General features: G+C 41.5%; 2 protein-coding genes and 1 pseudogene across 2 annotated transcripts; 1 reads left to right on the forward strand and 2 right to left on the reverse strand.

Annotated features, from left to right (window-relative positions):
* Nucleotides 1-569: 569 nt before the first annotated feature.
* LOC115690557 (MDIS1-interacting receptor like kinase 2-like) lies at nucleotides 570-3,578 on the reverse strand (annotated as a pseudogene).
* A 176-nt stretch (nucleotides 3,579-3,754) lies between these two features.
* Nucleotides 3,755-4,733, reverse strand: LOC115666596 (probable leucine-rich repeat receptor-like protein kinase At1g35710). The gene has a single exon (XM_056306541.1). The coding sequence runs from the start codon at nucleotides 4,716-4,718 to the stop codon at nucleotides 3,921-3,923; it is 798 nt and encodes a 265-aa protein (XP_056162516.1). The 5' UTR covers nucleotides 4,719-4,733; the 3' UTR covers nucleotides 3,755-3,920.
* Nucleotides 4,734-9,994: 5,261 nt separating this feature from the next.
* LOC115692909 (uncharacterized) lies at nucleotides 9,995-11,797 on the forward strand. The gene is made up of 2 exons (XM_030619887.2): nucleotides 9,995-10,262; nucleotides 11,400-11,797. The coding sequence occupies exons 1-2, from the start codon at nucleotides 10,111-10,113 to the stop codon at nucleotides 11,539-11,541; spliced, it is 294 nt and encodes a 97-aa protein (XP_030475747.2). The 5' UTR covers nucleotides 9,995-10,110; the 3' UTR covers nucleotides 11,542-11,797.
* The last annotated feature ends 909 nt before the right edge of the window (nucleotides 11,798-12,706 follow it).

The raw sequence follows: 12,706 nt of genomic DNA on the forward strand, positions 1-12,706 counted from the left end.
TGCATGAAATTAAAGTTGATTGTGTTTCTGTGGTCCAAAGGGAATTGAAAATCTCTCTCGGCATGTAGAGCTCTTCTCTAGCCTCTGGTGGTAGCTATTGCCCTAACCTATTTGACCTCTAAAACCCAGCTGATTAACGAACGTGAATTATGGTTTTCGTGTCCATGCCATACTTCATTTAAATTAATTAATGAAAGAATGATAGGAATCTAATTGGATAAATTATAAGTTTCGGGACGACATCGTACATTAGTCAAAAATCGACCTGATTGAACCACTTAAAAGTGCAAGTATGACCCTACATATCGATAAAAGTTCACAGACAACTAGTATTATTGTGTCTTTCAGCAACAGAAACTACATGTTGTTTACAATCCGTTTCAAAGAAGGGAAGATATGTCGATCCAATACATCTTGCAAATTCAATTCCTCTTCGCTACGCAAAAAGTTGATAATAGTCGTGAAATGAGATCTTCCCAAAAGCCTTCCTGTAATTATTTTTGGTGCCGCGATTCCAAAATATGAACATCGCACTATTCCTATTACGTTCACAGTGAAGCTAGCTCTGTAGTGAAAATCATAAATCACACGGTTGGGATTAGTGAGAACTAAGAAGATATTCAAAAGGCAATCATCATCATCATTAAAAACAAAACACAATACCACGTGAAAAAGTAACTTTAAAACTTACCATTTCTCGTGAATGCTCCAAATTTCGTGACATTGAGATTGCGAAGTTGCTCTAAGCTTACTGCAGAGAATGGCATTTCCATGGGTACATGAACGCGAAGCTCACGCGAGACTTGTCCCATAGTTGGTCGAAGCCGTGGATCGGCTTGCAAGCATGCGAACGCTAGCTTGGCGATCAAGACCACGTTTTGCGCATCTCGAAGACGAAGTCTAGAAGGCGAGAGACGTTGATCCAACACATCCTTCAACATCATTAGCGACTCAGATTGGGTAGACGATGAACATTCCCAAGAGATGTGATATCCTGGATGCTTTCCCATGATTGTTTCCAATGCGACGACTCCAAAGCTATACACATCGCATTTTTCGGTAGGAATTGTAGAATAAGCCAGCTCTGCAAGTAGAGAATTCACAATTTTTTATAACCTCGATGATAAGCTGTATTCAAGTTAACAACATTGCTTCCCATGACGTGACGATTACAAGTACAAATTTCTACGTAATCTATACTTACAACACTGATTTGATGATAGGAGTTTATGCTTTGACGGAGTTCAAAGAATTTTGTTCGACGCTTAAAGTAAGAGCATCTTTAGGTAACACAAACTTAATATCCTTGAAATGGATTGATTATGATGTTTTTCCTCATTTGCCAATTCTTATTTATCGGGGAAATAAAAAAGCTTTCTATCTACACTGAACTTGAAAATTTTGATGGCGTAAACAAATTTCCTTAAGAAGATTAAATGACTAAAGAACTGCACCAAACTAGCAAAATTTCAATTATAAAAGAGATGACTAACACCGAATGTCATTAAAATTGCAAAAATTACGAAGTACCTGGAGCAATATACCCGATGGTGCCGGCGATAGAAGTCCAGTTTGATGAATCCGGCCTCAATAGTCTTGCATTGCCAAAATCGGAAACATGAGCCTCATAATCGCAATCCAATAGAATGTTGTTACTCGTCAAGTCTCGATGAATCAATGGAGGCGAACATTCGTGATGCATATAGGACAATGCATCCGCAACTCCTCGGACCACATTTACTCTCTTGTCCCATTGAAATTCTATTGCTCTTGTGTCATCGTTCAAAGTTGTTCTCAAGCTCCCTCTTTCCATGTACTCATACACCAAAAAACAACGTTGGGCATGAGAGCAGAACCCATAAAATTTCACGATGTTACGATGGCGTATATTTCTTAAGGCTTGAATTTCCCTTCCAAATGGTATCAAATTGACGATTTCACTCTTCCTGAGATGATGAGGTTTGCTTGACAGCAACCGTTTGACCTTCTGATATATCGGCTTTATAAACAATTCCATATGCTCCTTCACCCACATAGTACTTGGAGTCAAATCCTTCCGTGGCCTCGATGATTCGATCATAGAAAACCTTGCCATCATAACTCAAAATACACATAAAATCCAAATCATTTGCCCGTTCATTGTTCTCTCTCTTGATAATCCTTCTTCGGCGGTGATTGATGATTACAAGAACAGTCAAGGTGCAAGAGAGAAGGAGAAACCCCAAGAAGGAGAGAACGAGGACAACTGTGATTCTAGTTCCAATGCATTTCTTGCTCACGGTAGAATTGCATTTCGGTAAACCAACAACATTTCCATATAGCCCTTTGTTATGCTGAATCGCCTCGAATGGAGCCTCAATGAAAGCCTTCACGTTTGGGAGAGGACCTTCCGGGTCATTGTAGGATACATCAATGGAAGTCAAGGCCGACATATCAACAAAAATATGTGCAATAGAACCGGAGAGACTGTTGTGGGAGATATTTAGAACTCGCAGCATTCTTAACTTTCCAAGCTCTCCTGGTATGTTTTCAGTCAACATATTATGACTCAAGTCAAGAACCTCAAGGAATTGTGCGTTGCCTATCTCAAAAGGGATGCTTCTCTGAAATTTGTTTCTGCTCAAGTTCAAGCCCAACAAATTTTGGCATGAGCCTAGCTGCACCAGTATCAATCCGCTCAAATTGTTTGATGCCAAGTTCAGATGTGCCAAATGAGATAAAAGTCCAATCTCAGCCGGGACATTTCCCGTGATTGCGTTGTTGCTTAGATCGAGTTCTAACAACAACGATAGGCTTCCCAATTCCGCTAGAATCTCCCCGCTTAAATTATTTAATGAAAGGTCCAGTCTCTGTAATTGAGCCATCCTTCCAAATATTGCGGGTATCTCACCAGAAATGCTGTTGTTTGATATCATTAAGCTCGTCAAATTATGACAACCCTTCCATTTCCACGAAATTTCACCGTTCAAATGATTGTGGCTCAAGTCCATATAATATAGATGTGGATATACTCCAAAAGCTTCTGTAATGTTTCCAGTAAGTTGGTTTCCTTCTAGCCTCAATCTGATTAATGTGCTACAGTTCTCTAAGCTTGTTGGGATGGGACCCTCGAAATGATTATTGAAGACGGAGAAATATTGTAATGATCCCTCGAGGCATACATCGTCTGGCATTCCCCCTCTAATTCATTATTAGATAGTTCCAACTGAACCAAACGTGTTAACTTATTAAATTCAAAAGGCAAGGAACCAATGAATTTATTGCCACGAAGCCATAATCCTGTCAGATTTGCCAAGCTTCCAATTGATGCAGGGATCCGACCGGTCAAATTATTAAAGGATACATCCAATTGTCTAAGAGATATCAATTTCCCCAACTCTTGTGGAATCGAGCCTGAAAGATTATTTGAGTAAAGGTATAAAATCTTTAGATTGCTCAAGTTCAGCAAAGACGATGGTATTGGACCGACCAAATTGTTCTCTGACAAATCCAATCGTTCGAGATGTACCAATCTCCCAATTTCTTGAGGGATCGAGGATGAGATTGCATTTCCATTGAGGTTAAGAAAAGATAAACTTGTCAGGTTTCGTATTTCTGAAGGAATGGATCCTGACAATCTATTATCAGCTAAGCTAAGAAACTTCAAACTCCTCAAGTCGCATATTTCGTGTGGAATAGAACCAAAGAGGGCATTCCTTGTGATGGCTAATTGGGTCAAGTTGCCCAATTTTGTAAGAGAAGTGGGGATTTGGACCGATCAAATTATGTTGGAAGAGGTTAAGAATAGATAAACTTGTCAAGTTTCCAACAGAAGGAGGTATTGAGCCAGTGAGATTGTTGGATGATAGGTCAAGTTCAACAAGGGAAGTGAGCTTTCCGATTTCTGAGGGTATGGGTCCTGAAAATCCATTTTGCCATAATCAAAGAGCCTTCAAATTCCTCAAGTCACTTATCTCTCTCGGAATTGAACCAGAAATGTTATTCTGCGAAATGTCGAATTCGATTAAATTGCCTAATTTTCCAAGAGAAATAGGAATGAATCCTGAAAGTTGATTTTTCCACAGATAAAGATAATTAAGGCTGCTCAAGTTCCCTAGTGAAGCAGGGATAGAACCGGTGAGAGCGTTTATGGAAAGATCAAGTTTCAAAAGAGAATCCAACCGTCCGATCTCCTGAAGGATGTGACCACTCAGGTTGTTTGCACATAGGGACAAAGAATGAAGACTCTCTAGCATACCAATACTTGGAGGAATGTCCCCGGACAGTTCATTGCCACAAAGGTCAAGAGAGTTGAGTTTGGAAAGGTTACCGACACTTGAGGGTATGGAGCCATAGATCGAGTTGTTGCCAAGTTCCAAGCTAACCACATTGGTTAAGCGGGAGAAGTCAAGGCCGTCCAGAGTACCTCTCAAACCAAGATAGGAAAGATTTAGATGGGCGACGACTCCGTAGTCGTTGCAAGAGACACCAGTAAAGCCGCAAGGACTGTTGCCGTGCCATGAAGAGAGGAGAGATTGGCTATGGTTGTCAAGAGCAGATTTCCAATTCAAGAGAGCTTCTGCTTCATCCTTATTCTCAATCACTTTGACAGTGAAAGAAGAAGTGGATGACGCAAAAACGCCTGCACCATAAAATAAAGTGGTGTCCACCAAGAAAAGCGAGAAGAACAAGAAGGCACCTAAAGGAGAGTGGTGGGACAGCGATAAGGAAGAAACCATGATTTGGGGGATGGTTGGTTTATGAGAGGTAAGATGGTTGAGGTCTCCATGTGGTTAACCAGATTGATGACATACTTATAGATGGAAGATCACTCCTAAAACCTCAGTCGGAGCCAATGCCTTTTACAGCTGTACAACGTTTTCCAAGCAAATGGGGCCTTGCTTATTGACGATAAATTGCAAAATAAAAAATCTCTTCTTTTTTCAATCAGTTTAACTGGGAAATTTGGAAATTCAATTCTGACCATTTCGGGTAGAAATTAAGAAAATCTGGATCTTTGACATCAGCTTCTTCTCTGCTATTTCCAGAAACTCCGTTGATGATCTTCATGGACAGAATAAATAAGTAGATATTGTTTTTTTTTTGGGGGTAATGAAATAAGTAGATATTGTTTGTACTCACATAAGGCAATCACTTAACCAACGCCTTGAATTTAAATCTCCATATAATTGTAATGCCCATATGAGGATCGTGTAGTTTAATTAAAACCACTTGAATAATAGATATTTATGTTTTACTATTTACTTTTGAGCCGAACGCACTTTCACCTTTTCTTGATCTCAAACTTAGGAACTTTCCCATTTTATGAATATTGATACGTGAATTCACATATAACCTTTTCATAATTTTCATAATATATGGTTAATGCTGGCAGCCACCACTAGCGATGATGGTTGGAAAACGTGAAGAACTTGTAACAAGGTTGACCTTTAGAGGAGCGATGATCAACGATCGGTGATGGTTGGACTCCGGCCATTCATCAAAGTAGTAATGACTTGCTGTCTCGAGGATCCAATCGCACAAACATTATAAGTTAGAATGGGAAAATTGTCCCAAAAAGTCTTAAATTTATTGCACTTTTGCCAATTTAATCTTAAATCTTTCAATTGTGTCAATTGAGTCCTAAATATTTTCATGTTTTGTCAATTAAGCCCATCTCGTCAATTTTGGCCGGAAATTGCTTATGTGAATGTCAACCGTCTTACGTGGCATGACCAATGCTAACGTAGATACTTTTTTTTAATAATTTTTTTGGTTATTTTATTTTATTTTCTTTTCTTTACTTTTTTTTCTGAGTGCCGACGACGCTTGCCCCACATTGGCGAGGGTGTGCAAGCCCTCGCCAACTCTGGGCGAGAGTTGCCCTTGCCAGATTTGGCGATGGCCGCCCTTACCAGATCTGGTGATGGCCACCCTTGCTAGCTGTGGGCGTGGTCGGCCCTTCCCTGATCGTGGCTATCGAGGGCGACCTCGCCCAGTCCTCTCTGGCCATCGCCTAAGACCAGGGCCAAAAGGAAAGAAAAAAAAGAAATAAAACTTAGAAAAATTTTAAAAAGTTGTCCACGTTAGTGTTGGTACGCCGCCACGTCAACGTTTTCCGATTAAAATTGGTCAGATGGACTCAATCGGTAACACATGAAAAAGTTTATGACTCAATTAGCACACTTGAAATGTTTAGGACTAAATTGATAAAAATACAATTGCTTTAGGATGTTTTTAGTAAATTTTCCATTAGAGGATTGAAAGTTGATTTAACCCCATTCGAAGAGAAAACTCAACTAGAACGAGATACATGAGGCTCAAGATTGAAACGATTAGACACTTTACCAACAATTCTCACATGCTTCTTCAAAATCAAGTTTTAACTGCTTCTTAATGTGCATACTACATCGGCTTGACTCAATTACACCACTCTTTTAAGTAACCGCCGAAAAAATATTCCAAACGCTGCTTAGAAGTCAGTCTCGGTCAGCACTGGGCATTTTTCAAAGAGAATCTTGCCCATGGTCGGGACTTTCTGCAAGATGACATTACTTAGGGCAAAAGTACACTAGAAGTGCCATAACTTGTGTACGGCGATTACTTTGGTGTCATAACTTTTTTTCGGATCACTTTGGTGTCAACTTTTTTTGAAAATCGATCACTTTAGTGCCAATGCTGACGTGGCTCGTCGGAAATCCGATGTGGTGCTAACATGGCTCACCGGAGAGGTCCAGTCAGCATTAAAAACAAAAAACGACACCGTTTAGCCCGCTGACGTGTACTTTTTAAAAAAAAAAATTAAATTATATAAATAAATAAAAAAACCTGCAGCAGCGGCGAGGAAGCGCAGGCTTCCTCGCCATTGCTTGCCGCTGCCAACCCACCACCGCCGGGAAGGGCCGGCGGTGGTGGGCGCAGTGGTCGGCGAGGGTCGCCGGCCCCTGGCCGGGGCCCGGCGACCCTCGCCGAGCCCAGCGAGGGCCAGATCCGGCGAGGCGAGACCTCGCCGTCGCCTGGTCGCGACGGCGAGGTCTCGCCTCGCCGGACGAAGGCGAGGCCGACCTCGCCGTCGCCTGGGTCGCGACGGCGAGGCGTGGCCTCGCCTTCACTGGAGCCGACAGATACGAACGCGTTCTTGCTCCTGTTTTCTACACATGGGTCCACAGACAAAGTAACATCATCAATCCCCCCACCGGACGGGCGTTTACTATTGACTGCTGCTCCCTGTTTCCAAGCTGAAACATCCCCTGTTTTTCCTTGTCCTCGTGGCTGCAATCCTCTGTTCTTGAATTTGCCCATTTCACCCGAAATTTTCCAGATCATCATGCTTATGGGCTCCTTTTGTTTTAAGTGTATTTGTTGATATTTGAGAAATCCCTATCAGAGACTATTGTTAGAGATATTATTAGGTATTATTTGATCTTTCGCTATTTTTCAGAACAGATAGTTTCCTTGTTAGACTAAGATAACTAATTTTATCGTTAAATCATATTGCTTCCTTTCGTGTACATACTATTCGGGTATAAATACCCCTTGATCTCTCCCTCTCTTTTTTTAAAGATCCTAGAATTATTTACAAAATCAAAATGTTATATAATATTTGGAAAAGTTATATAATTTTTTTATCCTTTTCTTTTCTTTTCTTTTCTTTTTATCGAGTGCTGGTGACCCTTGCCCGGCACTGGCAAGGGCATCGCAGCCCTCGCCGGCTCTGGGTGAGAGTCGCCCTTGCCGGCTATGGGTGAGGCCAGTCCTTGCCTGATCGTGTCTGTCGAGGGCGACCTCGCCCAGCCCTCTCTAGCCATTGCCGGTGGTCGGCCATTGCCTGACCAACCATTGGCCAAAAGGAAAGAAATAAAAGAAAAAAGAAATCATAAAAATTTTAAAAACTTGTCCACGTCAGTGTCGATACGGCACGTCAGCGTTTTCCGGTTAAAATTAGCCAGATGGACTCAATTAGTAACACATGAAAAGGTTTAGAACTCAATTGGCATAATTGAAAGGTTTAAGACTGAATTGACAAAAGTATAATAGGTGTAAGATTTTTTTAGTAATTTTCCCATTAGAGGATTGAAAGTGGATTTAACCCATTGGAAGAGAAAACTCAACTAGAATGAGATATACGAGGCTCAAGATTGAAACGATTGCACACGTCACATACAATTCTCGCATGCTTCTTCAAAATTAGGTTTTAACTACTTCTTAACGTGCAAACTACGTCGACTCAACTCGACTCGATTACACCACTCTTTTGAGTAACCGCTGAAAAATATTCCAAACACTACTTAGAAGTCTGTCTTGGTCAGCAATGGACATTTTTCAAAGAGAATCTACATGGTCGGGACTTTCTGCAAGATGACATAACTTAGTGGGGACAAAGAAAGAAAATTGGGACATGGTAATTTACCTTACATCTACCATGGAAGTCCCGCCCAGCAGTAAGATTCCCCTTACAGAACCACAATACAATTAAAACGTAACTGATCCGAAGGTGCTTTATTTTAGACATCAGGTGATATTTTCAACAACCTTCTAATTCATCCTCAATCCAATAAAAAAAAAAGAAAGGGTCCATTCACATGAAGACCAAAATCTATCTTCCAATTCAATCTTGGCGCCAATGGCTGGGACGATTATGGACCAAACTTAAAAACTCGCTGCATCTCGACGCGCAGAATCTCGATCATTCTAACGCTAAACCACACTTTGGATTCGGGCACTATCTAACCATCTCTATTTTCATCATTGACTAGCTTTGCTAGATTCCAATTCCTGAAGCGGTCATATCCAATCGGATCGGAGTTTGATTTTTCGTGGTTTGGCCAGCGTCTGGAATTTAAGAAAAAATTGGCGCCAAGAAATCCGCGAACAAATACAGAGCCGACAAATACGAACGCGTTCTTGCTCCTATTTTCTACACATGAGAACACAGAGAAAGTAACATCATCAATACCACAAACTAACATTAAACATTAGACAAAGATCGTCCCCCACCAAGGGGCGTTTACTATTGACCGCTGTTCCCAGTTTTCAAGCTGTACCATCCCCCGTTTTTCTCCTCCTCCTGCCTGTAATTCTCTGTTCTTGAGTTGCCCATTTCACCCGAAATTTTCCAGTCATCATGTTTATGGGCTTTTTTTTTTTTTGTTTTTAAGTGTATTTATTGATATTTGAGAAATTCCTATTAAAGATTATTGTTAGAGATATTATTAGGTATTATTTGATCTTTCGTTATTTTTCAGAACAGATAGTTTCCTCATTAGACTGAGATAACTAATTTTATGTTGATCAGATTACTTCCTCTCCTGTTCATACTATTCGGGTATAAATACCCTTTGATCTCTCCCTCTCTTTTTTTGAAGATCCTAGAATTATTTGTAAAATCAAAATGTTATAAATATTTGGAAAAGTTATATAGTTTTTAGGGATAACGACACAAACAGTCCATGAACTTTGGTCAATGTGCAATGTGGTCCATGAACTTTTAATATGTTTAATGTCACCCCTGAATTTTAGCCCGATATTCAATGTGGTCCCTTGACTTTCAATTTGTTCAATGTGGTCTCTGGACTTTTGGTACATGTTCAATGTAGTCCTTTGACTATATGAAAATGTTCATTGTAGTCCCTGAACTTGAATTAATGGAAGGACGACATTGAGCATTTTCATATAGTCCAGGGACTGAATTGAACATGTACCAAAAGTTTATGAATGACACCGAATAAACAAAAAGATCAGGGACCACGTTGCGCATTGGGGTTAAAATTCATGGACCACATCGAACAAATTAAAATTTTATAGACCACATTATATATTGAATTAAAGTTCAAGGACCATTTGTGTCATCTTCCCTAGTTTTAATCTTTATCCTTTCGTCAGTCTTGAAAAACCAAAAGCCTTGTCTCGGGCCATCATTTTGTTTCCATCTTGGCACTATTGAGTTTTCTGGAAAATTTGGCCCAGCCTTTTTCAACAATAGGCTTGAGCTTGCAAGGAGCCCGAACGGGCCCAAAACACGTGATGTGGTGGTAGCCTTCGTGTTCCTCGCCTCGCCTCGGGTTAGGGTTTCGAACCAGTTTTCCTCCGTCACCGTTGTCGATCGCTTGCTTCCTCCGTCGGGCAGCGACCATGAAGATCCGCTCCTCGGTGAAGAAGATGTGCGAGTTCTGCAAGACGGTGAAGCGCCGCGGGCGCGTGTACGTCGTCTGCTCGGCTAACCCCAAGCACAAGCAGCGGCAGGGGATGGTGACGTTCGCCGGCGATGGCCAGCTCCCTCCCGCGTACGGCTTTTCTCGAACCTACCCCTCACGAAATTTTCGATTTTTTTTTTTTGTGTGTGGTTCGTGCTTTGAAGTTAGTCTGCAAATGTTATGGGAGCTGCGTAGCTACACGGGGATGGAGCGTAAGAGAAAGAGAGGATTTAGTTGGTGCTGTGTTGTTTAGGCCTCGAAAGAGGATTATGTCTTGTTGGGCATCTTCCTCGTACTGTGCAGATTCATGGGATTCTCTTCTAGTTGATTAGTTGGTGTTGTGTTTAGCCAATTCATGCTCTCGTTCATGGGGCTTCTCTTCTGGTCAACCTTAACTCGATTGCTTGGAATAGCCTTCTTGTATTCTAGATGTCCCTACCATGGTGATTTTGATCTCCCATTACGCAGTTGCCATCTTCGCGACTGCTTTATTACCAGAAGTTCGAATTAGTTACTTTCAACCACTCCCCTCTACTGGTTCTTCTTGTAGCTGAACCTCAATGGCTTGTGCTACCTTACATTCCATTGCTTTGCTCTCTCCATCAACTGGGATCGACTTTTCCGTCTCTCAATCACCCAATCCCAGCTTTCTTCCCTTGGGTATCCACCGCTCCTTTACAATTTTCAACAGAACTTCCATTGATGTATCATCTATTGCTCCGCTATTATAGTGTCTAGCATGGGTACTTACTCTTAAATCTGCATCAGAGTTGCTTGGCAAAACAATGTTGTATCTTCACTTGCAATGCAAAGTTACAATTGAGTTTTGATTGTAGTTTTCTCGTATTTTCTGAATAAATGTATGATTTTGTCGGTTGAAGTAATCCAGAACATTGCTAATTACAATCAATTTGAGATCAATCACAGTAGCCACCCGGTGTCTTAGTGTGTGCCTCAAAGTTGCTAATGGGTGGAGTATGCAAATATTAAGCGTTAAGCATCATGAACCGTGCCATTTTATATTTGCGCACTGGACTCAAAAGCAACTGTTTCTGTTGATCTTGAGTGCCTCAGGTTTTCCTTTTTCCTTTTCTTGGAGCTTACACCAGTAAGCTACATTGGGCACTTGAATGAAATTTCATTGAACAGACCTCTGCGTGTTTTGATTATATTTCATTTGCATTTTTCCTACTTATCTGTAAAAGCATATATTTTTTCTAATTACAGGTCATCAGAGACAGGCTTGAAGCGGTTAATTTCGCCTACCTCCAATGCGCAGACCAGCATTATGGCTCTTATGCCCAAGAAGCCTGAGCCCTCCATGTTGTTTGGATGGCGGTCGAGCCTGGCATCCCTCCTATTCAAGTAGGGCATTTTGTTTCAGATACCTTTTGCTTGGGGTTTACGAACATATAGCTGTCGTAGGCAACAGACGATGCTCTGCTTCTGCCTCGAGAGATATTGGGTTTATTTGCTATCGGTGATTGGCACATTTGCTTCATAACATGTATTCCTGGTATAATTTTTCCTTGTCCTACCATGTAATGCCAGGGTTCTCACTGTAATACTTTTTAAACTGGGGAGATCCACTGTAGATAGAATCAGCTGCTGGATATAGTGCCTAACTCTCTCCCTGTCACCGCAGAGTCGGACTAAGCTCAAAAGTTTAGTGCAGCTTTAGTAATCAACAAGGCTTTTGAATCCGGTTTTTATCGGTGGTTTAGTTCATAGCTACGTTACAACCTGAGAACTGTGCAGAATTTGTCGCAACAGGTTTATTACCTTCATAGAAAAGGGAGGGGAAAATTTCACAAAAAAGGGTTTTCCAGAGGGAGATGGACCACTGGCAGCAACTCCAGCGGACCTTTCAAGATTGAACTTCGCGAGCTGCCTCGTCTTCTTGGGGATTTCTTCCCAGAAAGACATTCCATGCTTTTGGAAAATCTCACTTTAGGTGTGTGCAATTTCTTTCAACTACGGATGTTAAATCTTTTCACGGGATGTCGCTGCAAAATCTTTATTCATGGATATTGGTGTCCGGTAGCAGCAGGATTATTGATCCGATACCGATGAAACCTTAAGTTGTCCTTGAACGGCTCTCCTCTTTTCTTTTTTGGGTCAAAATTTGACTGAAATACAAAAATGAACTGAAAAATATTTTTTTATTCGTTCGACAGATTTTTCTTAAATACACAAACAATTTGGTGTTAGTGACTTGCGCATGGGCTGGGCAATTAGGGAATCGGGCATGGACATCGGGGTTTTGGGCCCGAATCCTCAACTCCCAATCACAAGCACGGGCACTAGTCTCGGGTTTATAGAGGCCCATTATGGGTCCCGAGCGCTTACGCCTAGGTCCATCAAGGTCGGCCCTCGAACCCCAACGCTAGGGACCAAGTCCCCAATGCCTAAGACACAAGTCCATCGAGGCGAGGTCGGGACCCAACACTGGTGCTAGGGATTCAAGCCCAGTCTTGATGGATCCGGGCCCAGCCTTGATAGAACCAAGCTCGACATCAATGGTCCCGGGCTCG

Source organism: Syzygium oleosum, unplaced genomic scaffold (genome assembly GCF_021117445.2).
Source record: "Syzygium oleosum isolate NSW1041296 unplaced genomic scaffold, Sole_v2.1 Sole_v2.44, whole genome shotgun sequence".
NCBI classification, from domain to species: domain Eukaryota; kingdom Viridiplantae; phylum Streptophyta; class Magnoliopsida; order Myrtales; family Myrtaceae; genus Syzygium; species Syzygium oleosum.

Excerpts from the sequence above, each read along its gene's own strand:
- LOC115666596 (XM_056306541.1), bottom strand. The coding sequence starts at position 4,718 with ATGGTTTCTTCCTTATCGCTGTCCCACCACTCTCCTTTAGGTGCCTTC.
- LOC115692909 (XM_030619887.2), top strand. The coding sequence starts at position 10,111 with ATGAAGATCCGCTCCTCGGTGAAGAAGATGTGCGAGTTCTGCAAGACG. Across the intron at positions 10,263-11,399 it reads GATGGCCAGCTCCCTCCCGC|GTCATCAGAGACAGGCTTGA; the intron begins GTACGGCTTTTC and ends TTCTAATTACAG.